This window comes from Saprolegnia parasitica (genome assembly GCF_000151545.1).
Source record: "Saprolegnia parasitica CBS 223.65 unplaced genomic scaffold supercont2.15, whole genome shotgun sequence".
NCBI lineage: Eukaryota > Oomycota > Saprolegniomycetes > Saprolegniales > Saprolegniaceae > Saprolegnia > Saprolegnia parasitica.
In genome coordinates this window covers 603,625-605,348 of record NW_012156409.1, presented here as the reverse complement: position 1 = coordinate 605,348, position 1,724 = coordinate 603,625, and the positions used below count along the sequence as shown (strand labels likewise).

The 1,724-nt window shown below is 59.9% G+C and overlaps 2 protein-coding genes across 2 annotated transcripts; both read left to right on the top strand.

Moving 5' to 3' along the window:
• Positions 1 to 710: 710 nt before the first annotated feature.
• Positions 711 to 947, top strand: SPRG_05375 (hypothetical protein; the record flags this gene model as incomplete). The annotated part of the gene is made up of 2 exons (XM_012343971.1): positions 711 to 785; positions 852 to 947. The coding sequence occupies 2 exons, from the start codon at positions 711 to 713 to the stop codon at positions 945 to 947; spliced, it is 171 nt and encodes a 56-aa protein (XP_012199361.1).
• A 596-nt stretch (positions 948 to 1,543) lies between these two features.
• Positions 1,544 to 1,699, top strand: SPRG_05374 (hypothetical protein; the record flags this gene model as incomplete). The annotated part of the gene is made up of 1 exon (XM_012343970.1): positions 1,544 to 1,699. A coding segment is annotated over one exon (156 nt), but the record flags the coding sequence as incomplete, so codon positions are not given.
• Between the last annotated feature and the right edge of the window lie 25 nt (positions 1,700 to 1,724).

Here is a 1,724-nt window from a genome sequence, read left to right as displayed (position 1 = left end):
CATGGGCTCACATCGTCTCGATCGAGCGGCGCAACAACGTCGTGGTGGCTTTCGTGGGGAGTCCCGCATGGGCTCTACCTCCCACCGTCTCGATCGGGCGCTTCGACTACCGCAACGTGGTTACGCCGAGGGTGCTCGCGGCCGTTGCCGCCGACAACATGCAGCATGCCGACGGTTTGATCCGTGGCACCACTCGGGTTGCATTCATTCCGGTCGTCACGCATTGCGGCCCGTGACGATCTGGTTCGTCAACTCCTCGGCCTTCAAGCATGAGGTGCGCATGGCGCAGCTCTTCCGGCAGGTGGTCGCTCTGTCAGACAGCTGTTACAACTGGTCTAATCACTCACACGTTTATTCACCCTCAGGTATTGTTGACGGCACGTGTGCTGCTTCCTTCAAGTCTTGGCTACGCGACCCAGCTCGCGCCAACGTGGCCTGCATCGACGGTCGTCGTTCCGGGCCAGCGGAGCGAAGCGGTGAGCATCCCGACCAGCTCGCGTCCCCTGCTTGGCTCCTCTTCGACGCGTGCCGTGGCTCTCGGGGTCGTATGACGCGCCTCCCACCCACCCCGACAAGTCACGATTTCAACCTCCGCACGCCTCATTGCTGACTACATGGGACTCGTACCTTCAACTTTGCGGCGCGCGAAGATTTCGTTTTGGGCGACTGCCTTCTGCACGGGACACAGGCGCCGCGTGTGGCAACGACCGATGATGCGCCGGCTCAAGGGCGCGGACTACCGGCATCCTCCGCGAAAGGCGATGGACAAGGCATCCGATGGCTCGGTAGCCTTTGGCAATGGACATCCAGCGCGAGCCGCAGAAGCCCGTGTTCATGGTCCACGGCAGTAGGCGACGAGCCGCCTTCAGGTTGAGCCGCAGAAGCACGCGCTTAAGGTCCCCAGCAGCATCAGCACCAAGGAAGAGACAGCATTGTACCGCGAGTGACCACTCGAGGCGACCCGGAGCCACATCGGAGTAGCGCGCTTCGGTGGCCAGCGACTTCGAGCAGAAACCAAGCACCCGCATCAGCGACACCACTCCAGCATGAGCGACCCGCCATCGCCGGGCTGCGTTTAAAGAAGCTCCAGTTCAAGAAGCCCCCCGCAATTACGATCGGCATGATATGGCATCTGCCTCGGCGATCTTTGCTCAAGCCATGTGCCAAAACCCGATCCCAGATACGACTTGTGTGGCTCACTTTTACTAGCGACGTGTGCCTCGGTGAGCACCACAACCGATCCTGTCGTGGGCTGCGATTTGGTGATGTCGTAATTGACGCTCGAGTGCACATGTATGGTCACGTCCGTACCATCGGGTCAACTGACGCCGTCTACGCCGTGTATAGCTCCGCCATCGTGAGCTCGACACAAGTATGCTCGAGTACGAGTTCGTGCACGGTATCGACTGTACCATAGGAGACAAGTCAAGGCGGCAATCAACGCACTCAAAACGCAAAGCTATTACGAGCACTCTCCTCTTAACTTCTTCTAGCACTCGTTGGCTGTAGTATTACGTGCAAAAAGGACACCATCAATGGCTAGGCGTCTGAGGCCGGAAGCAGGACGAGATCGGCATCGTTGGTCGTCGTGGGTGCGGCGTTGGGTCGTGGCTTGAGGCGCTGGCACCCAAACGAAGCCGTTCTCGTGACGCTGCTGCACCACGTTGTCGAAGCTGCGCTCGGGGTCCTTCTCGGCTAAGATAGCACGCAGCATGTCGTCGCGC